The sequence below is a fragment of the Myxocyprinus asiaticus genome, chromosome 29 (genome assembly GCF_019703515.2).
Source record: "Myxocyprinus asiaticus isolate MX2 ecotype Aquarium Trade chromosome 29, UBuf_Myxa_2, whole genome shotgun sequence".
NCBI classification, from domain to species: Eukaryota; Metazoa; Chordata; class Actinopteri; order Cypriniformes; family Catostomidae; genus Myxocyprinus; species Myxocyprinus asiaticus.
The window spans coordinates 11,895,548-11,921,612 of NC_059372.1; the positions used below are offsets into that span (position 1 = coordinate 11,895,548).

A 26,065-nucleotide genomic window follows, 5' to 3' on the forward strand; every position below is an offset into this window, starting at 1 on the left:
ACACTTCCTGTAGCACTTGCCATAGATGTGGCTGTCTTGTCGGGCACTTCTCACGCACCTTACAGTCTAGCTGATCCCACAAAAGCTCAATGGGGTTAAGATCCATAAGACTCTTTTCCAATTATCTGTTATCCAATGTCTGTTTCTTTGCCCACTCTAACATTTTCTTTTTGTTTTTCTGTTTCAAAAGTGGCTTTTTCTTTGCAATTCTTCCCATAAGGTCTGCACCCCTGAGTCTTCTCTTTACTGTTGTACATGAAACTGGTGTTGAGCAGGTAGAATTCAATGAAGCTGTCAGCTGAGGACATGTGAGGTGTCTTTCTCAAACTAGAGACTCTGATGTACTTATCCTCTTGTTTAGTTGTACATCTGGCCTTCCACATCTCTTTCTGTCCATGTTAGAGCCAGTTGTCCTTTGTCTTTGAAGACTGTAGTGTACACCTTTGTATGAAATCTTTATTTATTTTTTTGGGAAATTTCAAGCATTGTATAGCCTTCACTCCTCAAAACAATGATTGAAACTGATGAGTTTCTAGAGAAAGCTGTTTCTTTTTTGCCATTTTTAAACTAATATTGACCTTAAGACATGCCAGTCTATTGCATACTGTAGTAACTCAAAAACAAACACAAAGACAATTTTAAGCTTCGTTTAATGAACCAAATAGCTTTCAGATGTGTTTGATATAATGGCAAGTGATTTTCTAGTACCAAATTAGCAATTTAGCATGATTACTCAAGGATAAGGTGTTGGAGTGATGGCTGCTGGAAATGGGGCCTGTCTAGATTTGATCAAAAATGACTTTTTTCAAATAGTGATGGTGCAGTTTTTTACTTCAGTAATGTCCTGACTATACTTTGTGATCAGCTGAATGCCACTTTGGTGAATTAAAGTACCAATTTCCTTCCAAAACAGCAAAATCTGTACATTATTTCAAACTTTTGGCCGTCAGTGTATATTTAATTTTACAACTTTGTTGCCGTGACACAACCCTGTAAACCCTAAAACCATAAAACGATGATTGCAAACTTTACATCTTAAATAACACATGAGTTTACAGAAGAATTAATGTAAGTGCTATTATAAAATTATAAACTTGACATTTCTGCCTTTAAACCCTCCAAAAATTGGCCCCATTCACTTCCATTGTTAGTGGCTCAGTGTAACCTCGAGTTTAGCTTTTTTTTTTTTTTTTTTTTTTTTTTTTTTTTTAAGAAAAGGAGGGACCAGTAGAATTTGTTGCTGTTGTTGTTGTTTTGTTTTGTCTTTTGCTGCAGTATTCAACATTATGCCATAAATGCTGTCGATTGAGCTTAACTTGTATTGAACCCAGAATATTCCTTTAAAGCACATATCGGAACACTAATGTAGGTTTTATGCATTATAAAGATTAAGTAGAGAAGCCAAACCAAAGGCTTTCGTGCTTTTATTTAGCAGACTTTATGTCAAAAGTTTTCAGAGTGTTGTACAAATAATTGTAACTGGCCTGAAACTGTCAGTCACGTTTTGGTTGACAAACAGACTCAGTTTTAATTTAGAACACTGAAAAAGCATGATACACTTCATTCTTTATTTAGAATTAATTAGTACGAACTCATGAATAAATGTATCAGATAGATTCATTGAAAATGTATCTCCTTATGGTATAAAATAATTTACAGAAGCTACATCATTATCGTGATAGCAGTGTTGTGCATTAGTTTACCACGGAGGTATCGTCTATTAAGTTATTAAAGCTTGTGCATTGCATAGAAAAGGGTGTTACAGTGACATCCAGTGGCCATACTTGCGGTAGCACAGTTTGCTCATGAATATTAATTGTGTCATGCCGACGTTATGTTTATTTATGTATTTATTTATTACCTTTATTTTTATAGCAAATGCTCAAAGCTCGTTATAAATGATAATACCTAATAATCCATCGTCGCTTGATAAACTTCGTGGACTATCCAGGGCGCAGATTGCTGAAACGTGGGATGGCAGGGAAAGCTCATTTATATTCATGAGCAAAGCGGTTAGGGTTGGGTTATAGTTTCTCAGACCAATCAGGTAGCACTTATCTCATGAATATTATAGATTCCTTATGAATATAAATGACTCTTGGTCTGTTTGCAGCCAATCAGTAGCCTTGCTAGGTGAACGTTGTGATACGTCTTTAACATTCATAAGCCAACCACAAGCGTCCCTCATTTGCGTCATTACGTTTTAATAACCCGGAAACGCATCCGGATATGGTAGAATAGATAAGTGAGTTTTGTTGGCAGATCTGCTGTAAAATATTTCGAAATCATCAAATGAAAAATGTATATAGTCCCCCAAACCATCTGAGACAATGCTAAACATAAAGGAGGTAAGTGTTTTGAATGTTTGAAACTTATTCAACAGCCTGTAAAATAAGTCAAGTTCAATAAGATGCCATTTATCGATTCATATGTTTTTAACTCAAAATAAAATGCTTACAAATTCCATGTTTTTCGTGTTATCTACTATGGGGCTGTGTCTGTTTATATTAATGGATCTGTAGTGATCGTGTGACACGGAAGTCAAGTTGTAACTGCCAGGATTGTTCCTCCATAGGCTTTATCCAGCTGCATGGTAGTTCTTCAAAGTCTCATTATGGACACTGTGACTTTTGGTAAGACATTTGTATTTTTATTAGTTGTATTATTATTGAGCTCTTTTACACAATTCTCCCATTACAAAACAGTGCTGTGGTGGTAGCACCATGTTACAGTTAATGCTAATACCATGATTCTTTGATAACACCATACTGAATTATTACCATATTTGTATGCCAAGATATTTACATGTTACTCCAAAGTACTTTAAAGAATACTATGGCACTACAATGGTACATATCCAAAAAAACAAAACAAAAAACACATGGGATTACCATGATAACCTATCCAAAAAACCTGATACTTTTTTAGTATTTTCTTTAAATAGTGTCATATCTTCTACTATTTTTGTTTATTGTTGTTTTTCTGATTTGACTCCACAGCAGAAACATACATTTATTAATTGGAGCAAGAGCTATCTGAGGGAGATGGTCCACTACTGAGGTTTATTTAGAAGATCTCCTATCGCGTATGTGCGCTTGAAGACAGATTGTGGTCCATCATGTTTGTGACAGCATATCTGGCATTTGCAGTCTTGGTTGGATTATGCGTGGCTTTAGAGATCACTGCTCGCCGTCTCACCTCACCCCAGGCCACACAGACCGCTGTTGCTAATCCGGCATTCCGACGTTTCCAGAACCTTTTTCTGAAGGCCTATCTCCTGGCCCTCTGGGCTGACTGGCTGCAGGGACCTTACCTTTATAAACTCTATCGACATTACAATTTCCTGGAGTCTCAGATTGCCATCCTATATGTATGTGGTCTCGCCTCTTGTGTGCTGTTTGCTCCAGTGGCCGGCTGGCTACCGCAGTTTCTGGGCCAAAGACGGACGTGTCTCCTGTTCTGTCTGGCCTATTCCATCTGCTGTGTTACCAAGCTGTCCCAGGACTATTTTATGCTCATGCTAGGACGTGTCCTAGGAGGCCTCTCCACTTCCCTGCTGACCACCACGTTTGAGGCCTGGTATGTGCATAGTCACATAGATGTCCATGACTTTCCCAAAGAATGGATTCCTGTTACCTTTACCAAAGTTGCCAACTGGAATCACGGACTGGCGGTAGCCGCCGGGCTCGTGGCGAACCTGTTTGCAGAATGGCTGGGGCTGGGACCAGTTGCTCCATTCCTACTGGCGATCCCGAGCCTTGCTGCCTGCGGCTGGTTTGTGCTGTCTGAATGGGGTCAAGAGGACAGACTAGAGGGTGCGCACGGAGACAGGAACGGCCCCCTTTTGAACCCTCAAAATGCCCCAAAGTTGCAAATATCAGCACAGGCCCGTTTCTGGCGTGGCTGTCTGGAGGGGTTGCGCTGCTTACTGTCGGACCGTCGTGTTATGCTGTTGGGTGGCGTGCAAGCACTCTTCGAAAGTGTCCTCTACATTTTTGTGTTTCTTTGGACCCCTGTGCTGGACCCCCACGGCCCTCCTTTGGGAATCATTTTCTCTAGTTTGATGGCTGCCAGCATGGCCGGCTCCACACTTTTCCGGCTAGCCACATCAGCACCTTATCGACTCCAGCCAGGTCACCTGCTCTGCTTGGCTGTGCTACTAGCTTTCTTTTCCTTCTTCATGCTGATGTTTTCCACCGTGCCTGGCCAACCCAGGCCAAAGGAGTCTCTGCTTGCCTTTCTTCTGCTTGAACTAGCCTGCGGACTTTATTTCCCTGCGGTGAGTTTTCTACAGGGGCGTGTGATCCCCATGGAGCGCCGAGCCGTGGTGCTGGCGTGGTTCCGTTTGCCTCTCCATCTCCTGGCTTGCCTGGGGCTGCTGGCTCTTCATGGGGAGGTTTCTGGGGCAGGTGCGGGTGAGGCTGGAAGTGGCACCAGACATATGTTTGCTGGCTGTGCTGGGATGATGCTGGCTGCTCTGCTTGCTGTGGTCAGTCTTTTCACTGTGGGCAGGAATGATGCAGATTTGAGACTAGAGGGGACCAAATTGGAAGGAGAAATCTGAGTATAGTAGAGATGGACACTGGATTACAAAATGAAGATAAATGTATATCGATTGTATATCATTTGTATCTATAGGTAGAACAGATCAGAAAGTATATGGTTTAATTGCTTCCTTCTTATTTCCCTGTTAATAGAACCAATAAACTCCTTAAATGTTGTTTAATGTTTTTACTTTGAGCGGCCAAAAATGCAAGGACATATGTATGAGTAACAGTTTTTAGACAATGCTAAAGGGATACCTTTAATGTAAAAGTTCACCCAAAAATGAACATTTTGCCATTGATTTTGTTTCATGCACACTGTAAAATCTAAGTAGTTGACCTTATTTACATTTTTTAAGTCAATTGGTTTGCATGCTTTTTTCTAAGTAAACATACAGTACTTATTTGGCTCAAGTAAACTTAACATTTTTAAGTTAATTAGCTACAAGTAAACTTAACTTTGATTAAAGTATCATTGTTTTTATTTAATTATTTAAATTCAGTTATAGCATATACAGTATAAGGGAAATTATGACTGGAATCTCGGTTAGCCAAATGGCACATTGGATTCTACTCAGTACTTCTTGGTGCACAGAAATCTGCACTTTTGAAAAGTACCATTGAGTAGAGACTAATTATTTAAATTGAACAGGCTCCAAGTTCACCAGAGGTAACACTAATCACCCTAATGGTGACTTCACACAAATTACAACTATCAACCAGCTACAAAAAACAACAACAATAGTCATCAAAATTAAAACTATGCACATTTTTAAATAACAGTTATACATAAGTTACCTTGTTTTGACCTAACATACATAATTTATTCAAGCGCAAGGGCTTATGGGTATTCCACACAGCTGCAATTTTGTACTTGATAATTTTGAGTTAGTAGTACTCAAAGCCAAATTTTAAAGAATGTATACTGTATATTTGAGTTATGATTTCAAAATGTGACACTTCAAGTTCTGTTTAATTAGGACCACTTAAATTATTTTATTAATAACAACTTTAGGGTTTAGAGAGTAATGGTAACTTACTTAAAACTAGCAAGAATATATATATATATATTATTTTTTTTTTTATTTTATTTTTTTAATATAACTACTAGGATTTACTTGGAACATCTTGAGGGTGAGTAAATGACAACATTTACATTTTTGGTTAAACTGTCACTTTAAGAAAGCATAATTTTGAACAGGATCTCTATTGTATTTAATGTATTTTGCTTTCAGCTATCAGCATTCCAGCCAACCAAGAAAGACCAAATGTGTTCTGACCAATTACATATGCCATATCATTGTAATTAAGTCTCAAAGTGTAAAGACATATTTTATAGACCATTTTTTTTTTCAGAGTGAGTCTGAAATTGTAAAAATCTGATAATTGCTATATCAAGTTTTTGCTCCAACAGACCATACAAAGAGTTTAAGGTAAGCATTTTCATTTATTTCAATTGATGGCAACTGAACAAATTAAGGCTCATGAACAAACAGCTTAAGGAGCACTGTAAATAAATGCATATTTTTAAATATATAAAAATAAAAATTACAAAATAAAAAATATTGTGAAGTCTACTGACCACAGACATCAATATAATATTTTTCATCTGTTAATTTAACCAACGTAGTCATTCCATTTTAGAGTAACTTAGAGAGAAGTTGACCCAGTGACCACCACTAGCAATTTATAACAAACATTCCAGATTGTGTCTTTCTAAATGAGATTTCTCAACTCATTTCTCACATCTCAAAAGAGATGTTAAGATATTAATCTCAGACATTGTACTCTGGAAAAGTGTTGTAAATGGCAGAATTATCAGCAGTACATAACATTTAATCAGTGTATTAATACATCTGCAAAGTTGTATATGGCTTGTATGTGAGGTGGTAGAGAACTTTCATATAATCATACATTTCATAGTTTCTCACAGTTTTTCATAAATCAGATTAAGTTGAATTAGCATAAACATTTCTCTTCTGAACCTTGTCATTGTCTTTGGTTATAAGCCCATTACATCTTGTGGCATGCTTGGGAAAAATGGATACACTAGTTTAATCATTACATTTTTATTACGAGTCTAGTTTTTCGATTGAATTTGTGGTGTTTTTGATTTTTATAACAAAAGTCCCAGTATCTTTTACACTCAGTACTGGCACTCGTCATTCAATTTCTACACTATCTCCATTTCAAGAAATAAAATGTATTCAACCTGTGCCTCAATAGAATTTTGTGGACTTCATTAGTGATAATAATATAAATAAAAAAAGCATACAATTATAAAGAAATAAAAAAAATATATATATACAATAAATAAAAAGACAGTATATGCTCAGGCTGGCAGTCTTGTATAAAGGGAACACATTCTGTTCTCTTCAGTGATTTCTGAATGAAACTCTAATCTTTGCTTTCTTAGTAAGATTTTTGTAATATTCCAAAAATAAAAGCTCATTAAGTCTTTTTTTAAAACCTCTGCATAGGAGGTCTGTAAAAATATCCTTGCTTGCTAGCTCTGATTCTTCTCACCAACTGTTACAGCAGCAAACTGTTAGGACCATTCAGAAAGTTGTCATGTATACAGTGATGTGTTGCATTCTGCTAATGAACGTTTCAAATCGCAGTGTGCTTTATGTGACTGCACTAAAATGTGTGACTGAATGCTGATTTCATACCTTTTTGAAAGAGGCAAAAAAAAAAAAAAAAAAAATGACTAGGTTTGTCATAATTTTGAGTTTTGCAAAACATTTGTGTGCCATAAATGTCAGGGTTTAAATAGAAACCCTTCTATGGCAAATAAGACAAAAGGTGAAAGTTTAAAATAAGAATACAGGGTACTATGATGATTAATATACAGTTGAAATCAGAAGTTTACATACAAAAAGTCATTAAAACTAATTTTTTAACCACTCCACAGATTTAATATTAGCAAACTACAGTTTGGGCAAGTCGTTTAGGACATCTACTTTGTGCATGACATGAGTATTTTTCCAACAATTTTTTGCAGACAGATTGTTTCACTTTTGATTGACTATATCACAATTCCAGTGAGTCAGTAGTTTACATACACTAAGTTAACTGCCTAATAAGGAGCTTGGAAAATTCCAGAAAATGATGTCAAGCCATTAAACAATTAGCTTCTGATAGGAGGTGTACAGAATTGGAGGTGTACCTGTGGATGTATTTTAAGGCCTAGGGTTACCTTCAAACTCAGTGCTTCTGCTTGACAACATGGGAAAATCAAAAGAAATCAGACCTCCACAAATTTGGTTCATCCTTGGGAGCAATTTCCAAATGCCTGAAGGTACCACGTTCATCTGTAGAAACAATAGTACACAAGTTTAAACACCGTGGGACCACGCAGCCATCATACCACTCAGGAAGAAGACACATTCTGTCTCCTAGAGATGAATGTAGTTTGGTGCGAAAAGTGCAAATCAATCCCAGAACAACAGCAAAGGATCTTGTGAAGATGCTGGAGGAAACAGGTAGACAAGTATCTATATCCACAGTAAAACGAGTCCTTAATTGACATAACCTGAAATGCTGCTCAGCAAGGAAGAATCCACTGCTCCAAAACCACCATAAATAAGCCAGACTACAGTTTGCAAGTGCAACTGGGGAAAAATATCTTACTATTTGGAGAAATGTCCTCTGGTCTGATGAAACAAAAATTGAACTGTTTGGCCATAATGACCATCGTTATGTTTGGAGGAAAAAGGGTGAGGCTTGCAAGCTGAAGAACACCATCCCAACCGTGAAGCATGGAGGTGGCAGCATCATGTTGTGGGAGTGCTTTGCTGCAGGAGGGACTGGTGCACTTCACAAAATAGATGGCATCATGAGGAAGGAAAATTATGTGGATATATTGAAGCAACATCTCAAGACATCAGCCAGGAAGTTAAAGCTCGGTCGCAAATGTGTCTTCCAAATGGACAATGACCCCAAGCATACCTCCAAAGTTGTGGCAAATGGCTTAAGGACAACAAAGTCAAGATATTGGAGAGGCCATCACAAAGCCCTGACCTCAATCAGATAGAAAATTTGTGGGCAGAACTGAAAAAGTGTTTGCGAGCAAGGAGGCCTACAAACCTGACTCAGTTACACCAGTTCCGTCTGGAGGAATGGGCCAAAACTCCAGCAACTTATTGTGAAAGCTTGTGGAAGGCTACCCAAAATATCTAACCCAAGTTAAATAATCTAAAGGCAATGCTACCAAATACTAACAAAGTGTATGTAAACTTCTGACCCACTGGGAATGTGATGAAAGAAATAAAAGCTGAAATAAATCATTCTCTCTAGTATTATTCTGACATTTCACATTTTTAAAATAAAGTAGTGATCCTAACTAACCTAAGACAGGCAATGTTTTCTACGATTAAATGTCAGGAATTGTGAAAAACTGAGTTTAAATGTATTTGGCTAAGGTGTATGTAAATTTCTGACTTCAACTGTACCATATTTTTGGGCTTTAAGTTTATAATGGACTTGAAGTTTACTTAGCTGTTGAGCTATACCATTTAATCAAATTGTACAACAGGTGTCCAATATTGTAGAATGTGTAGTGTTTATAATTTTAACGGAATATTGTTTGACTGTGTGCAACCCTAATGTGAGCAGACTATTAAATCAGTAAACCGAGTGGTAAATAGAATTGATTACCAGAGAAGGTGCTGTTTAGAAGAATTCCTAGTCTTGGAATGTTCTTATTATATATTTATTTATTCATTCACCCAAATAAGTAAAGAGTTTATCTCTGTATGTTTTCTTGTTTTCCTGCTCTTGTAAAACAGTGTTACCGAAAAGTTTGAATGTCACACAGATACACAGACACAAAACACTACAAGAGCACATTCACTACATGTATTTCTTTTTTAAAAACCAATAGGCAAAATAGCCCATCCCCCCAAGAGACCCCATTAAGAAGGATGCCCCAAAGAAGGATGGTGGCTTCTTTTTTACCATTCGGAATGCATTAGGTAGAACTGCAGATAGGAGGGTCGTGTGGATGTCCCCCAACACCTTACGGAAAGCATAGCGCTTCTGCACATTCTCAAAAAAGGACTGGATGTATGGCCGGCTCCCGTCCTCCCAGTATTTCTTTGAGAGTCCCAAAAACTTTAGCCTGTGCAATGTGGCTCCAAGACAAATATCAGCTAGTGTAAAATTAGGTCCACAAAGCCATAATTCACACTTTTGACCTGTGTAGACAGAAAAGACAAGACCAGAAACAGAAGTTAGCTAATATTTTAGCTTTTAATATTTTAAACATTGTATAAAATCAGAACAACAACAATTACACCAAAACTAAGAAATGTGAATTCTTGGGTGTTTGGAAGTTTGGTGATTTCATGTCTGAGGGGTTGATTTTTGTAACAGATTTCAAATGTTTTCTTTTTGTTATAAGAAGGTCACATTAAAAACTGACTTTGACAAATTTTACTATGCCTTAATTTATTTTGGGTTATTTTCAAATTAAAATCTGTTTTAATTAGTGCACTTGTTAACCAAGTTGATGAAGAGTAATAGCATGCTTGAAAAGAAAATGGAAAAATCAAGGTAGAAATCACTCGTGAGCAGAATATTATTATTGGGCGTCATTTCCGATCAAAACGTAATTTTGACAAATTATGCAAAAAGTGTGAAAATATTAAACTGTATTTAAATGTTCAAAAATGTAAAAGATAAATGTCATATTCACCACAGAATTATATTAAACACATCACAGAATTTGAGATGTTGTTAGAATTGCTTTGACTTTCAGGGAAAATGACAAAAAATGACATAAATCTCCTGTGATGCATGTACATACACTTATGGACATTGTTAGCAGACTAATTAAATATAGTAACGAATGACAGTTTGAAAAATGTTTTATATTAAAATGTTTTTTTGAGACTACTTTCTAGAAATTTACAGTGCTAAAAATGCCCAAAGTTGAAGAAACACCCTCTAATGACTGATTTGCAAGAATTACCTTGCAAGAATTTAGAATTCATGATTGTATTTTACTTTATTTCAATAAAAAACAACAACAACAACAAAAAAAACATACCTTGATATTCCAGCTTTCTTTTTTCCAGCTCTGCCTCTACTTGGTCTAGTACCATGGCCAGCTCACCGAGGATTTTCGTCAGGTAGTTCACATTGTCGTGGTCCAGGATCTTTGCCTACAAACATGTAAGTATTCAAAAGACGCTCACATTTCATTTTCAAATACAAACATGACTGAAAGAGACAGATCAACCAAGAATGAAAATGCTGTCATAATTACGTCACCCTTACATTGTCCCAAACCCATAAGACTTACTTTCTTCTGTGGAACACAAATGGAGATTATAGATAGAATATTATCCCTTAGTCACCGTTCACTTTTATTGTTTGGAAAAAATATGCAATGAAAGTGAATGGTGACTAAGGCTAACATTCTAACATTTCCTTTTGTGTTTCACGAAAGAAAAAGTCATATTGGTTTGAAGCAATGTGAGGGTGAGTAGATGATGACAGAATTTTCTTGCAATCAAACTACTCCTCAAAATATAAGCTTATTCTCCAAACATACTTTATAAGCAATATTACCAAAATTGACCTTGTCATGCCTTTAATCAATGCTGGTAGTACAATGGGCAATACACTGCATCAGTAATGTACCATTAGTGCAGTAAAGCATTTACTGCTGTCTTACCATAAGCTTTTTTTGCTTGGAGAGGTATGGTTCTGTCAGTTGGGGCTCCTCATGATCCAGTTTCATCAGTTCAGAAGCCGCATTGGCCAAATGTCCTGAGAGAAACATAGACCAAATTGACTACTTCAGTAAAAGAGCTTTCATCTGCATTCCATAATCACATTGTAAAATACCCAGAAATCTGTGACGTTATCTGGCTATTGCCTTGTAAGTTCCTTCATGATAAATTATGTATATTTAATATTGTGGGGTGTGCGCTGTGGACCGCACAGCATGAGCAGGCACTATTTTCTAGTTTTAATGCCCTTGACAACTAATTAAGGAGTTTAATAAGATTTTACACATAACATCAAAGCAGTGACTTTGATAAACAGCACCTATAAGAGGGACTCCGTCCAAGTTATAAACCATAAAATAGATTTATTTGCAATTATGCCGGATTTCCATGACATCATTTATTCTACTACAATACTGTGGCTGGATCAACTCATTGGCTTGATTTACACTGGACTGGCAGATCATTTTACATCGGTCGTCTGCCTGTCTGCCTGTCTGTCTGTCTGAACTATCTACGTACTTCATAATTTTGAATCCCAGTTTTTCAATGTGATCTCATATTTTTGGACCCCACTGTATATTGAATTCATCTCTTTTTGAAAAAATGGTTATTCAGAGTCAGAGAGTACTGCATTGTGGCTTCACTTACTACGTATTTCTGCAGTGGCATACTTTGGGATCATGGAGTCAATCGTTAGTTCAGGATGGAGGATGCATCCATGTGTGTAAGCATCCATGGGCAACCCATCCAGCAATTCCTGGTACTGCTTTACCCTTGCATGCATGGGAGTGCCTTCATCAGGAATCAGCTGGGCTACTGTGTCTGAAATAAAATACAGTATTTTATATCTATTTTAATATACAGTGGCAAGAAAAACTATGTGAATCCTTTGGAATTACCTGCATTTACACTGATGAGCCAAAACATTATGGCCACCTGCTGTTGGTCCTCCATGTGCCACCAAAACAGCACTGACCTGCCAAGGCATGGACTCTACAAGACCCCTGAAGGTGTCCTGTGGTATCTGGCACCAAGACATTAGCAGCAGAACTTCAAGTCCTGTAAATTGCGAGGTGGAGCCACCGTGGATCAGACTTGTTGGTCCAGCACATCCCACAGATGGTCAATTGGATTTGGAGGCCAGGGCAACACCTTGAACTCTTCATCATGTTCCTCAAACCATTCCTGAACAATGTCTTCAGTGTGGCAGGGCGCATTATCCTGCTGAAAGAGGCCACTGCCATCAGGGAATACCACTGCTAAGAAAGGGTGTACCTGGTCTGCAACGATGTTTAGGTACATGGCACGTGTCAAATTGACGTCCACATGAATGGCTGGACCCAGGTTTTCCCAGCAGAACATTGCCCAGAGCATCACACTCCCTCCACAGGCTTGTCGTCTTCCCACAGTGCATCCGTGTGCCATCACTTCTTCAGGTAAACAGAACACACGTACATGGCCATACACATAATGTCAAAGAAAACGGGACTCATTGGACCAGGCTACCTTCTTCACTGCTCCAAGGTCCAGTTCCGACACTCGCGTGCTCATTGTTGGTGCTTTCGACGTTGGACAGGGGTCATCATTGGCACTCTAACCAGTCTGCGGCTACGAAGCTCCATACACAGCAGGGTGAAATGCACTGTGTATTGTGACTCATTCCTCCCATAACCATCATTAAAATTTTCTGTGATTTGTGCAACAGTAGACCTTCTGTCGGTTTTTTGGTTTGTCCCTCCTCGGACCACTGTCGGTAGGTACTCACCACTGCTGACCGGGAGCACCACACAAGCCTTGCCATTTCAGAGATGCTCTGACCTAGTCGTCTGGCCATAACAATCTGGCCCTTGTCAAAGTTGCTCAGGTCTTGACTCCTGCCTATTTCTCCTGCATTCAATACGTTCACTATGAGAACTGATTGTTCGCTTACCATCTAATCTACCCAGACCTTGAAATGTGGCTTTGTTAGGACATGATCAACATTATTCACTTCACCTGTAATTGGTCATAATGTTTTGGCTCATGTGTACAATCTGTTTTAACTAATAACCCACAAATTATTGTATTGTTCTTGTACATATTGAACACATCATTCAAACATTCACAGTGTAGGTTGGAAAAAATCAGGAGTTGGCAAACCTGGCATCCAGTTAATGAAACGAGATTGAAGGTGTGCTTTAGAGCTAATTTGACTTATAAAAAGCACTCAAACATTTTGAGTTTGCTATTCACAAGAAGCATCTGCTGACGTGGACCATGCCTCACAAAAAAGAGATCTCAAAAGACCTACAATCAAGAACTGTTTCTATGCATAAGCTGGAAAGGGTTACAAAGTTATCTCGAAGAGATTAGATATTCAGCTAACCACAGTTAGACAAATTGCCTATAAATGGAGACAATTTAGTATTGTGGCTACTCTCCCTAGAGGTAGCCATCCAGGCAAGATGACTCAAAGAGCACACCGTAGAATGCTCAATAAGGTGAAAAAGGAACCCTAAAGTGACAGCTAAAGACTTGAAAGAATTAATGGAACTGGTTAACATCTCTGTTCATGAGTCTACTATAAGAAAAACATTAAACAGGCATGGTGTCCATGGCAGGACACCTGAAGGAAGCTGCTGCTTTCCAACAAAAACTTCCTGCAAATAAGCAAGGCTCTATAGCATCCTCTGATAACCAAATATCCATTCTTCCCTGCAGCATATTATAAAAAAAAAAAAAGAGTACATCAAATGAGTAGGATGTCCATTTATTGTATTCGTGATAAAATAGAAAAGCAAAGTTGATGTTGCAGATTGATGGCACTGTGTATCCGGCGACAATAGGTAGAAAGTTTTGCTGCTGAAACTGGTCTGGTCTTATGGAAATTCAAATCACTGCCCCAGAGGCTGAAGCTTGAAGTGTTGATGAATGTATGGGCACATGTTAGCTCCAGTTTCTGGGTGAAATGTCTACAGAGTGGTGCCAAAAGCAAGTTTTTGCCTAACATTTGCCTAGCATCTTCTTTTGTGTTCACGGAAGAAAAAAGGTAATATTGGTTTGGAACTACGTGAGGGTAAGTAAATGATGACTGATTTTTTTATTTTGGAGTGAACTATCCCTTTAACTATTCATTGAAAAAGAAATGGAAAAATGTGGTGATATAAAGTGAAAATATAATCAAGACACAGGAAATTAAATTGTCAAAACTTACTAGATTCATTACAAGAAAAGTGACAAAGTGAGTGTGATAATGAGGAGGGTGTGGCCGGGCTGTGAGGATGCACACCCGGTGCTGAGTTGCCTAATCAGCGGGAGGGAGATAAGGGAAGAGCCGGGGATGCCACAGAGAGAGAGAGACACACTCGGCCACTCTGTGTGTGTGTGTGTGTGTGTTTATGTTGCTGTGTTTTCAGTTTGAAGTTCTGTCTAATTAAAGTCTTGTTGATTGTTAATTCAGTTCCAGCATCCTCCTTTCCTGAACTGTTACACTGGTGCTGAAACCCAGGAAAGGAGGAAGGGCACGCTCTCTGGGAGAACTCGCCACTGCCATCCGCCAGGAGACCGAGGAGCAGTAGTTGCCGTCCACCAAGAGACCGAGGAGCAGTAGTTGCCGTCCACCAAGGGACGGAGGAGTTGCTGCCATCCGCCAGGAAGCAGAGGAGCCATTGCTGTCCACCAGGGGATGAAGGACCCGCTGCCGTCTGCCGGGAGGCAGAGAAACTGCTGCCGTCCACCAGGGGACTTGCTCTTTCTCTCTTCCCCCACTCGCTCTTTCTCTCTCCCCCTCCCTCCTCTGGTCTCTCTCAGATTCTCAGGAGGCGGGGAGGACCATCGGGTGGCGGAACAGCCAGAAAGGCAGCGTCTCCCCTCCAGAGATTGGGGGTGGGGGGGTAAGCCAGTCCGGATTGCGCCTCGGCCTGAATCGGGCGGTGGAGGAGTGTGACGAGGAGGGGGGCGTGAGTTGCTTAATCAGCGGGAGGGAGCAAAGGGAAGAGCCGGGGAAGAGAGAGAGAGAGACACGCACGTGGCCGCTCTGCGTGTGTGTGTTTTATGTTGCTGTGTTTTCAGTTTGATGTTGTATAATTAAAGTCTTGTTGATTGTTCATTCGGTTCCCGCATCCTCCTTTCCTGAACTGTTACACTGAGATAAAGCTGTCATGCCTAGTAATAATGTGCCTGACACTATTGCTACTAGGGCAGAGAGAGTGCAGGGCTGCACCTGGATGACCTCCAACATGCTGATTAATCAGTTCCTGGGCCAAAGGCTGACCTGCATCTCTCCAGGCTATCTGTGGAGGATCAATTCATCCTACAATTGCAGGATCCAAAATGGTTTTTCCATTATTCAAGCAAACTTGCCCATACCTCCAAGGTACACACATAACTCTGAATGACTGCTAGAGTAACACTGCAGTACAGTCATAGTATCACAGCGTTAGAGTTTGTTGTCTCAAAAGTTTATTATGCTGGGTTTTTGTCCCATCCATTCAAGTCTAATTACAAATTAAAACCGTGGACAGCTATTGCAAGTCAAGTTGGCCAACATAATAGCATCCAGCACAAGTGTGAGCAAGCATTTTCACAACTTGCACTGCAGGACATTAAAGATAAAGTTCATCCAAAAATGAAAATTCTGTCATCATGTACTCATCATGTACTTGTTTCAAACCAGTAAAGACTTACTTTCATTGTATCTTTTGTACATAGAATAAAACTGAATGGTGACTGAAAAGGCTGTCAGTCCCTAACATCTCCTTTTGTTTTCTACGGTTTTAGCACAACATGAGAGTGTATAAATGAAGTCAGAATTCTCATTTTGGGTTAAACAAAGTTGTAAAATTGGATATAACTTTACACAGAAATGGATTTATTGGACTAAAATTATATTGTTTACCTTTTGTGGAGTTACGCCCTGAAACAGTGAGTATTTTAACGTAAATGGATTGGCCTCTTCACTTCCATTGTAAGTGCCTCACTGTAACCCAGATTTTAGCTTCTTTTTTTTTTTCTTTTTTTTTTTATAAGTAAAAGAGGAACAAGTCGAAATAAATGTTTGTGGTAATCAGCATTATGCCTCAAATGCTGTCGATTGAGCTTAACTTGTAATGAACCCGGAATATTCCTTTAAAGTAAATCTGTCTACATAGTGTTTATGCTTTGTGTTTCTTTGTGCATTTAAAGTTATCTAAAAGAATTCTGCCTTAGTTTATTTAAAATAAATGCATCATATATCTTACTACTTCATCTAAAACCTTTTTAAATATTTTGGTGTCAAGAGCAGTCTCCGTTAGCTCTTTAAGACCACTGAGAAACACTGATCTCTTTTCACTTGAGTGAGTGAGCTTGGCTCAAAAAAGAGCTTCAAAAAATCTGTGAAAACATTCCACCTCCCACACTCAAACTGTGAGGACATTCAAAATGACAGCAATTGTGTGAGAGATGATATAGTAGAGTACAACAGTGGTGATTTAGTGCTTGTATTGCATACATAAGGCTAGGGGCGAAACAAATGGAAGAAAGAGTAAGATAGAGTTTTAATTGCTCTGCTGTTCGCTTTGAGCACAAACTGTGATCAGTCAGGCATTTTTACAAAGGGAATGGTTTTAGGTCATGTTACTTATTTAGACAGCTAATTACCACACTGACAGTCAGAATCTTAACTCAGTGGCTAAACAAGGCATCTTTCTATAGTTTTGTGTAGGACTGCATGGAATCTTTGCTGGCAGAATTCTACAGAAAGCTCCACTGATTTCACCTGAATTTGAATACCAATTATTCACACAATATTATTCATCCCTTGTGTGTTTATGTCTTTACCCTCATAATAATTGAATTCTAAAGGAGTTTTAAATAAAAAGTAAAAGGTAAAATTATTTAGGTAAAATGTAAATATTGTTGCCTAATTGCACAATGTTTTCAGCTACAGCATAGTAATCTCAGTTCCACTGAACACATTTTACCATATTTAAATATATTATGCACAATTTTGCAGATTTTCCCCACAATCAGCACAGAAAAACAACATGATCACACAGGATATTGACATGTTGCTTCCAAAAGTTCATGTACCCTGAAATCGACTCAATTCAGCTGAATTACTGACAAGCGGCATCCTTCAACAGTCATTTTTTGCGTCAATTTAAGTATTAATACATTTCCGTCAAGCACTGCTGATAGTGCACTGCAATCGCTGAAAGACAGGTTCTGGTCCTGTGGGGACCAGTTAGTAATCCTGCTCACATAAACAATGGAGATTGCGATTCGGAGGTTGCATTTTCACTCTAAAATTAAATTTTTACTCCACTGGCGGTTAGGTTTAAGGTTGGGGTTAGGGTGAAGAGCACTTATGTGTACAGTACGGGGGCTGCAGGTGCCCTTTTAAGCGGAACTGCCTTTAAGAGCATACTATTGCTTATAAATTTCATGCAATAAATGCAGTGACCTGAAACTTCACTAATATTTTTCCCACTTCCTGTGGCTAATATTTGCATATAATGTGCAAGGAGGCACATGCTTGACTCAACTGAAATTAAAATTAATAAATAAGCATGTACATCCTAGAAACACAATCAGTTTCTAGGATGTGCATAAGTGTATGCTTATTTATTAATTTTAATATTTTTGTTGATTTATCACACATTTGCACATATACAGTGAAATTCTTTTTTTTTCCCCACATATCCCAGCTAAGCTGGGGTCAGAGCACAGGGTCAGCCATGATATGGCACCCCTGGAGCAGATAGGGTCAAGGGCCCAACAGTGGCATCTTGGTGGTGCTGGGGCTTGAACCCCCAACCTTCTGATCAGTAACCCAGAGCCTTAACCACTGAGCCACCACTGCCCCCATTTATTACATGCAATGCATGTCCCAGGCATAATAAACACAGCAGTGAATTTACTGTATGGAGAATGGAGACTTCCCCCACAAGTGATGAGCCAGGTGTGGGAGAGATACGGGCAAGCTGACTTATCGCTTTACATTCCCTGAAATCACTCACTCACTGTCATCTGAACCAGTGTCAAAAGCAAAACAATTTAAAAATATGTGTGTAATTAGCTCTATCCACAAAAAAGCTGAACATATTAACATGTACATATTTAAATAATTAAAATTAGTGATGACTAATTTCTTGCAAGCTCTTTGAGACAAAGTATTAAGTAAATATATTTTATTATATATTTGTGCGAGCAGGGTGTGGCCGAGCGATAAGGATGGATGGCTGGTGGAGAATTATCGCAATCAGCCGGGAGAGAGATAAAGAGGAGCCAGAGCCACAGTCAGAGAAAGAGAGAAACGCACAAAGCTGTTTGTGTGTGTGTGTGTGTGTGTGTGTGTGTGTGTGTCAATGTGTGTAAGATGACTGCTGAAAGCAGTGCATGTATTTATGTGGTGCTGAAAAGCACACTGTTATGTGTGACTGAAAAGTGTGTGTAAAATAAATGTCTTATGTTTACCCGGCTCCTGCTTCCTCCATCAGTTGAGAGCAAGAGATCTGCCACAATACTATGTATTTTTTTTTATCGTGATTAATTACAGAAAACTGTGCAATTTATTAGTTAAAAATGTGTAATCGATTCACAGCCCTATAAATTACGCATTCCTTTTGACTGTATTTCATCAATTAGAACTCAGAATACTAGCTGTTATCGCCACTCTGTGAACATTTCACCTGAAACCTGGAGCTCACATATGCCCATATGTTCAACAACACTTCCAGCTTCGGCCACTGGGGGCAGTGATTCGAATTTCAGCAAGACCAATTTTATCAGCAAAACTTTCTACCTATTGTTATCGAATACACAGTGCGTTCAGTCAGCGTAAAATTTTGGAAAATGTCTGCAGATCCTATCCGGACCTAATCATAAGTCGCTGATAATTTTACTGTCAGCCATACCTCCGACAAAGTTGGTCTCTATGTAATCAATGATTTGGTTGTAGTCGCTGACGATAGTGTCTCCATGGATGAAAACTGGCACTTCCTCTCCTAGGTTAAGCCTCATGAACCAAGGCTCCTTGTGCTCAGTGAGAGGCATACTGACATCACGTTCCTCACACAGTAGCCCTTTCTCATTGATTACCAGACGTACCTGCCAGACAAAACACACATAAGATGACATCACAGTGTTGCAGTGCCTCGCCATTCACTGACTGAGAAAATGCTTTCGGTGGACCCAAAATGCAGTGCTAATATTAATAGGAGTGGTGGTGGCATAGTGAACTAAAGCACTGAACTGGTAAGCAAAAGGTTGTTGGTTCAATCCCCACAGCCACCACCATTGTGTCCTTGAGCAAGGCACTTAACTCCAGGTTGCTCCAGGGGGATTGTCCCTGTAATAAGGGCACTGTAAGTTGCTTTGGATGAAAGCATCTGCCAAATGCATAAATGTAAATAGGTAAATTAGAGGGAATGTTCTGAGAGATTTCAAATCTAAGTGATTATGGGCAACAAATGAATCTGAACATCCCATGTAAAGCTTGAAACTTAAGTCTACAGTTCTGTGGATAGTTTGTATATATGGAATGATAAGTCTTTTAAGAAAGGTCTCAGTTCCACCATCCCCAAAGGTCAAAGAGGAAATGTATATTACATCCTCTTAAAAGGATAGTTCACCCAGAAGTGAAAATTCAGTCATTATATACTGAAATTTCACTCATTTTCTTTCTTCCGTGGAACACAAAATGGAGAATGTTAGGGACTAAAAGCCTCAGTCACCATTCACTTTTACTGCATCTTTTTGCATTCAATTAAAATAAATGGTGACTGAGGCCTCATTCTGCCTAACATCTACTTTTGTGTTCCACAGAACAAGAAAAAAAGTCATATGGTTTGGAATAACATAAGAGTAATAATATCAGAATTTTCACAATTGGATGAGCTATACCTTTAAGCAACCTAAACATTTCAGCTCTCTACACACCAAACCACAAAGTATACTTTGTACTATTTTTTTTTTTTTTTTGGCTTATCATATGTTCTGTAGGTCTGATAACTTTAGTTTTTATTCTTGTTCAGTATTTGGTTCTAAACTGTAATAACCAATGTGACAGGCAAAAGGAAGAAGAACTTTATAAGGCCTAAAAGGCTTGCAAGGTTTTAAAAGCCTGTTTGTATATAGTTCATAAATTCACTATCAAGCAGCAAAAGTGACCCCTAAAGTAACTGTACAATAGATATGGTAAATATAAATAAAACATTGCAGTACTGTATGTGAAAAAGCCCTGTCTAATGCATGCGGTGCCCACATATTTTTTTAAACTGAGCTCCAAAACTATGGCATTAAAGGGATCGTTCACCCAAAAAATGAAAATCACCCTCATGCCATTCCAGATGTGTATGACTTTCTTTCTTCTGCAGAACACAAACAAAGATTTTTAGAAGAACATTTCAGCTCTGTAGGTCCATACGATGCAAGTGAATGGGTACTAAAAATGTTAAGCTCCAAAAAGCACATAAAAGCAGCATAAAAGTAATCCATAAGACTCCAGAGGTTAAATCCGTATCAGAAGAGATATGATAGGTAAAGTTGAGAAACAGATCAACATTTAAGTCCTTTTTTACTATAAATTCTCCTCTCTGCCCAGTAGGTGGCGATATGCACAAAGAATATGAATCGCCAAAAACAAAAGAAGAAAAATGTGATATTGAAAGTGGAGGTGTATTGTAAAAAATGTCTTAAATATTGATCTGTTTCTCACCAACACCTGTCATATCGCTTCATAAGATACAGATTTAACCACTGGAGTCAGATTACTTTTATGCTGCCTTTATGTGCTTTTTGGACCTTCAAAGTTCTGGCCAACATTCACTTGCATTGTGACGACCTTCAGAGCTGAAATATTCTTCTAAAAATCTTCTTTTGTTTTCAGCAGAAGAAAGCCATACACATCTGGAATGGCATGAGGGTGAGTGATGATGAAATTATTTTAATTTTGGGGTGAACTATCTCTTTAAGATGAAGAATGCAATGTGTTTATCTGTTTTAAGACAGTTATTTAAAGTGAAAATAACTAAAAGTCCATTTACTTTAAAGTCTTACGAGATATACAACAGGAACACAGCTGATCCTGTTTAATGCACGATTGAAAAGATACAATCCTACATCACATCACAAATCCAGATTAGACGATCAAGATAAGGCAACTCTGACTGAAAAGTGACAAAAGCATCAATCTTGAGGAATGGCTAATGAATGTCAAGCTGCATTCAAGTTTAACTGTGAGGCCACTGGAGGTGATTTAAAGCCAATGGACACATCTAATGAAGCATTTTACATCAGTTGTGCAATGTCTGTGTTTGAGCCAGAATATGAGACTCAGACAGGATGTTATCCGAACTTTAAATAAACAAAAATTCCTCATCAAATATTTAAAAGGTCAGCAACACCAATGGTTGTTTTGAAGTCAACTAAATGTTCTCCAGTTGATATTTCAATAAAAAGATTAGACAGAAAACTACTGTGCATAAAGAAAAAGCGGTAACACTTTACAATAAGGTTCCAATCGTCAACATTAGTTAATGCATTAGGTACCATGAACTATCAATATATATTTTTTACAGCATTTATTAATCTTTGTTCATGTTATTTAATAAAAATACAATTGTTCTTTGTTAGTTCATGTACATTAACTAATGTTAATTTTAAAAACCATGACTAATAAATGCTGTAAAAGTATTGTTCATTGTTAGTTCATGTTAACTATTGGAACCTTATTGTAAAGTGTTACCAAAAAATCATTCAGTGGTGCAGAGCCATATTTAACTCGATTTCTCAGTCTTGAAGATTAAGAGGTGGATTTTGGCAGGCCATTGATTTTTTTCTTCTTCTTCTTTTTTTCTTTTCATTTTCTCAGCTTTCCATACGAGTCTGTAACTACTGTGATCAGCATACTTAAACGAATGTTCTGGTCAATATAATAGTGTTGTGAGGTGTCAGATTTAGCCTGTGATAAACCGTGACATTCATTCAAAGCAAGCAACTACCAACAGCAGACATGATGAGCACCATAGAGAGTAGTTTCTCTTGCACAATAAGAATAAGCATCACACCTGGCTCAAATTTGCACGAAACAATTGACAGGTGAATACATTTCATTATTATTCATTATTCATCTTATTGAATAATTTAGAGTGCCATCCTCCAAAGCTATAACGAAGGCTATAAGCGATCAAACCTGCTGTATATTAGCATTTTTGCCAAATGAAAAACATTGCTGTTTACTATGCATTTAACAGATACTGTTTACTTTGAGCTAGTGAAGTAAAACATATTCCACCTTCTTCTGAGGTTTCGTAATGTCTGTATAAAGGACACAATAGAATACACAGGTCGGCCAATGAAATGCATAACCATTCACAGAAAGCGCACAATTATTAGTTTGACATTTAAACTCTCCTGTCCCACTGCATAGGGTAGTACACATTCTTTAAGAGCTCCACCATTTTCAAGCTGTGTTGTTTTTTACCTTTTGAGAGCTGAAGGACTGAGTCCAGTGGTACAGAACGAGCCTGTCTTTGGAGTATGGCTTGTGTTCTATCGTGGGCTCGTGGCTTTCCTCTCCATCTGTGATTTTGCCATCTTCGTCCATGGCTGATATGGGCCACCAGCTACAGTTGGTGGGATTAACATTATTGGAAGACGCCATGACAGAGGATTTTGTGCGTGTGAAAGGGTATCAGAGAGAGAGGGAGAGAGGGAGAGAGAGGGAGGGGGAGGTGGAGAGAGGCAGCACGCGGGGGGGATTTCAGCACCACGAACAGGGGCATCATCCTCCCGCGCGAACTGCTCCTTTAGGGCCGTTCACACCGAACGCGTCCTTGCCCTAAGAAAGCGTGTTTAACAGTTGCAGTTATATTTATCAAGAAAAGGCGTCTAAAAAACGCAGGGGCGCAGTGGACAAAGGGTCTTTCTTTTTGCATCCGTCCTCGCTCCGTGGGGGGCATCTGAAGAAAGGTCACAGTCAGTGCAGACGCCCTAAAAGTAGCCTATTAACAATCAAACTGCTTTGTTTTATATATGCCTATGTATCGCATTTTATTTTCAGTGTATAGTTTTTTCAGTGTCTGTTTATGTTAGGGCCTGTAATCTCTGATATTGTATCGCTTATTCATAAGTCGGCATAATACAGTGATGTTAAAAGCATGTTTAATAAGCAAATTATGATCTGTCATCTTGAATGTTATGGCATGTTATGTCTGTTTATTTGATAAGGATCATGCGAATATTACTGTAACAGGGCAAAAACGCAATATTAACTTTGACCCAGCAGAGGGCGCATTTCTCTCCATTCATTTTCTCTTGTGTGATTTCTGGACGTTTCTCCACTGTCAGCATTATCAGCATGGATAACTATTCAGTGCCAACGAGTGGAAGCTGGCCTCTGTTCAACAGTCACTCCACTTATTCCAAGAGAGCCAGGTCATTTTACCATAGAGAAGATCTATCTATCTATCTATCTATCTATCTATCTATCTATCTATCTATCTATCTATCTATCTATCTATCTATCTATCTATCTATCTATCATCATCGTCTGTCTGTCTGTCTGTCTGACTATCTATCTATCATCTCTCTGGCTGTCTATCGTTCTATCTATCTATCTATCTATCATCTGTCTGTCTGTCTGTCTATCTATCTATCTATCTATCATCATCGTCTGTCTGTCTGACTATCTATCTATCATCTCTCTGTCTGTCTATCGTTCTATCTATCTATCTATCTATCTATCTATCTATCTATCTATCTATCATCATCGTCTGTCTGTCTGTCTGTCTGACTATCTATCTATCATCTCTCTGTCTGTCTATCGTTCTATCTATCTATCTATCTATCTATCTATCTATCTATCATCATCGTCTGTCTGTCTGTCTGACTATCTATCTATCATCTCTCTGTCTGTCTATCGTTCTATCTATCTATCTATCTATCATCTGTCTGTCTGTCTGTCTGTCTATCTATCTATCTATCTATCTATCATCATCGTCTGTCTGTCTGACTATCTATCTATCATCTCTCTGTCTGTCTATCGTTCTATCTATCTATCTATCTATCTATCATCTGTCTGTCTGTCTGTCTATCTATCTATCTATCTATCTATCATCATCGTCTGTCTGTCTGACTATCTATCTATCATCTCTCTGTCTGTCTATCGTTCTATCTATCTATCTATCTATCTATCTATCTATCTATCTATCTATCATCTGTCTGTCTGTCTGTCTATCTATCTATCTATCTATCTATCTATCATCATCGTCTGTCTGTCTGACTATCTATCATCTCTGTCTGTCTATCGTTCTATCTATCTATCTATCTATCTATCTATCTATCTATCTATCTATCTATCTATCTATCATCTGTCTGTCTGTCTGTCTATCTATCTATCTATCTATCATCTGTCTGTCTGTCTATCTATCTATCTATCTATCATCTATCTATCTGTCTATCTATCTATCTATCTATCTATCTATCTATCATCTGTCTGTCTATTTATATATCTATCGTCTGTCTGTCAGTCTGTCTGTCTGTCTGTCTATCTATCTATCGTTCTATCCGTCTATCTATCTATCTATCTGTCATCTGTCTGTCTGTCTCTCTATCTATCCATCTATCTATCTATGTATCTATCCATCTATCATCTGTCTGTCTGTCTGTGTTGTTCTGTCTATCATTCTATCTATCTATCTATCTATCTATCTATCTATCTATCTATCTATCTATCTATCTATCTATCTATCATCTGTCTGTCTGTCTATCTATGATCTGTCTGTCTGTCTGTCTTTCTATCTATCTATCTATCTATCATCTGTCTGTCTGTCTGTCTGTCTGTCTGTCTATCTATCTATCTATCATCTTTCTGTCTGTCTATCGTTCTATCTATCTATCTATCTATCTATCTATCTATATATCTATCGTCTGTCTGTCAGTCTGTCTGTCTGTCTGTCTATCTATCTATCGTTCTATCCGTCTATCTATCTATCTGTCATCTGTCTGTCTGTCTCTCTATCTATCTATCTATCTATCTATCTATCTATCCATCTATCATCTGTCTGTCTGTCTGTGTCATTCTGTCTATCATTCTATCTATCTATCTATCTATCTATCATCTGTCTGTATATTGTTCTATCTATCTATCATCTGTCTGTCTGTCTATCTATCTATCTATCTATCTATCACCTGTCTGTCTGTCTGTCTGTCTGTCTATCATCTGTCTGTCTGTATATCTATCGTTCTATCATTCTAGCTGTCTGTCCATCGTTTTATCTATCATCCATCCATCCATCCATCGTTCGTTCGTTCTACCTCAAGTATTGGGTAAAAGGCCCCTCGCCACATTTCTTTTTTTAAATTAATTTAAATAAAAACAACCTTCTGATATTATTTCTTTTCACACAAATTGTGTTGCTCCATCAATATTCAATAAAAAGAATCTTGATACACTTTGTGACCAGAAAATAATTGTTTTTCCTTAAGGTTTGCCTTTAACCCCGTCGAACCCTTCTATTGCCTATAAAGCATATAAAGTAGGCTACTAAGTTAAAAAAAATAAAAACAGAAAACAAATAAGATGCAGTAAATAGGGGGATACATAATTAAATAGAATACAATACAATAGGAATATTATAGTTCTATAATACCCTTTAGTGCACTATTCGACTGATTTTTAGTCTCAGAAACTTTTGTTGAGCTCTGCAGAACTCAAAGGTCAAATCAAATCTATCCAATCTGTTTTCTCGACCCACTGATTGTTTAGGATTATCTAATGAAGTGTCAGCTTCTAGGGTATTCTCACTTTCTCTCTAT

General features: G+C 38.1%; 2 protein-coding genes and 1 long non-coding RNA gene across 4 annotated transcripts; 2 read left to right on the forward strand and 1 right to left on the reverse strand.

Annotated features, from left to right (window-relative positions):
• The first annotated feature begins 2,197 nt into the window (after positions 1-2,197).
• Positions 2,198-4,721, forward strand: LOC127420255 (molybdate-anion transporter). 2 transcript variants are annotated; one of them, XM_051662337.1, is made up of 3 exons: positions 2,198-2,348; positions 2,523-2,633; positions 3,000-4,721. In XM_051662337.1, exon 3 carries the CDS (start codon positions 3,119-3,121, stop codon positions 4,562-4,564), a length of 1,446 nt encoding a protein of 481 aa, XP_051518297.1. In that variant the 5' UTR covers positions 2,198-2,348; positions 2,523-2,633; positions 3,000-3,118; the 3' UTR covers positions 4,565-4,721. The 2 variants fall into 2 exon arrangements, with proteins under 2 accessions (XP_051518297.1, XP_051518296.1); XM_051662336.1 differs by having other exon boundaries at positions 2,576-2,633.
• Positions 4,722-5,688: 967 nt separating this feature from the next.
• LOC127420257 (uncharacterized) lies at positions 5,689-16,831 on the forward strand. Its single transcript, XR_007893782.1, has 3 exons — positions 5,689-5,977; positions 10,625-10,721; positions 14,724-16,831. It is a non-coding gene; the product is annotated as an uncharacterized LOC127420257 (long non-coding RNA).
• On the reverse strand, positions 5,972-22,930 carry LOC127420256 (ganglioside-induced differentiation-associated protein 1-like 1). The gene is made up of 6 exons (XM_051662338.1): positions 22,731-22,930; positions 19,162-19,354; positions 11,933-12,106; positions 11,227-11,321; positions 10,597-10,711; positions 5,972-9,742 (listed from the first exon to the last, which is right to left on the reverse strand). The coding sequence occupies exons 1-6, from the start codon at positions 22,908-22,910 to the stop codon at positions 9,399-9,401; spliced, it is 1,101 nt and encodes a 366-aa protein (XP_051518298.1). The 5' UTR covers positions 22,911-22,930; the 3' UTR covers positions 5,972-9,398.
• Between the last annotated feature and the right edge of the window lie 3,135 nt (positions 22,931-26,065).

Excerpts from the sequence above, each read along its gene's own strand:
- LOC127420256 (XM_051662338.1), bottom strand. The coding sequence starts at position 22,910 with ATGGCGTCTTCCAATAATGTTAATCCCACCAACTGTAGCTGGTGGCCC. Across the intron at positions 10,712-11,226 it reads CCAAGCAAAAAAAGCTTATG|GCAAAGATCCTGGACCACGA; the intron begins GTAAGACAGCAG and ends ACATGTTTGTAG. Across the intron at positions 9,743-10,596 it reads AAGAAAGCTGGAATATCAAG|GTCAAAAGTGTGAATTATGG; the intron begins GTATGTTTTTTT and ends CTGTCTACACAG.
- LOC127420255 (XM_051662337.1), top strand. The coding sequence starts at position 3,119 with ATGTTTGTGACAGCATATCTGGCATTTGCAGTCTTGGTTGGATTATGC.